The sequence below is a fragment of the Aphanomyces invadans genome (genome assembly GCF_000520115.1).
Source record: "Aphanomyces invadans strain NJM9701 unplaced genomic scaffold supercont1.32, whole genome shotgun sequence".
NCBI classification, from domain to species: domain Eukaryota; phylum Oomycota; class Saprolegniomycetes; order Saprolegniales; family Verrucalvaceae; genus Aphanomyces; species Aphanomyces invadans.
In genome coordinates, this window is record NW_008580177.1 from 590,423 (window position 1) to 591,440 (window position 1,018).

Sequence of the window (1,018 nt, forward strand, 5' to 3'; positions counted from 1 at the left end):
GCAGGGCGACGGTAGGTGGCCGAGCCTCAAGTCGACTACACGTGCGTCTGTGTGCAGCCTGTAGCGGTCTGATAAATGTGGAATTCACACTTTCCTTGACGTTTGTGGTCGACAGAGTGTATGTCTGCGGCTGGAGTGTGTGGGATGTTGAATGTTGTTCCCTGCGAGATTATTTTATCTCACTCATGCCAAGTGTCTAGACTGGTTTGTGTATAACATACAAAATCCAAGTGAATCCAAGCAGTCAAAAGGAGCAGATTGGTTGGCTGCATGTACATGGCATCCGACATCAAACCGACACATATGTACACCTGGCACTCAACATCTACCTGACAAATATCTGACAGAAGATTGGACGACCGGGTTGAAAAATAATTTTGATTGGATAAAGGATATTTCAAAGCAACGGATTGGTCGATGGCATTGTCGGTTGGTAACATTTCACGAACATAGAGCAATAACATGACCGGATTGGCCAATTTTCCATTTGAAGTCAACAACAACGACGCGGCGACGATACCGTCGGTGAAGACCATCGAGGAATCATTCACGGCGCATACGCCAGACGTGCAACCTATCAAAAATGATCCCAATCCTGGGCGGAACAAGTATGCGAGCGGCTTACCTTGGCGATGGCGTTTGGCAAATATTGATTCTACCAGCAGATAATCGATGCTTCATGTCAGTGCCGGTTTGACTCGTGCTGCCAGAAGTGTACGGATAGTCGCGCATTAAGCAGAGCCCGGCCGTCGATACGTACAGTACGTCATGTCGGGGGGCCACCCGTCGGTGCACCCCGCGCTGCCACTCGCGGTGGAGCAGCTCGTCACTTGCTGCTCGGACAGGTCGACGAGCTCTCCCGTTACGATGCAGTGCGCCTGCTCCGCGGCACTCATGGCCCAGCACGACCCGCACTGGCCTTGATTGCGCACGGGGCAGACGCACTTGCCAGTGGTCCTGTCCAACGACGCCGCCTTGACGCTGCTCACGTTTAAACATCCCCTCCACGATCTGCTTG

General features: G+C 52.4%; 1 protein-coding gene across 1 annotated transcript; it reads right to left on the reverse strand.

The window, feature by feature from the left end:
* Positions 1 to 677: 677 nt before the first annotated feature.
* On the reverse strand, positions 678 to 896 carry H310_11620 (hypothetical protein; the record flags this gene model as incomplete). Its single annotated transcript, XM_008878349.1, has 2 exons — positions 678 to 703; positions 761 to 896. 2 exons carry the CDS (start codon positions 894 to 896, stop codon positions 678 to 680), a joined length of 162 nt encoding a protein of 53 aa, XP_008876571.1.
* Positions 897 to 1,018: the final 122 nt, after the last annotated feature.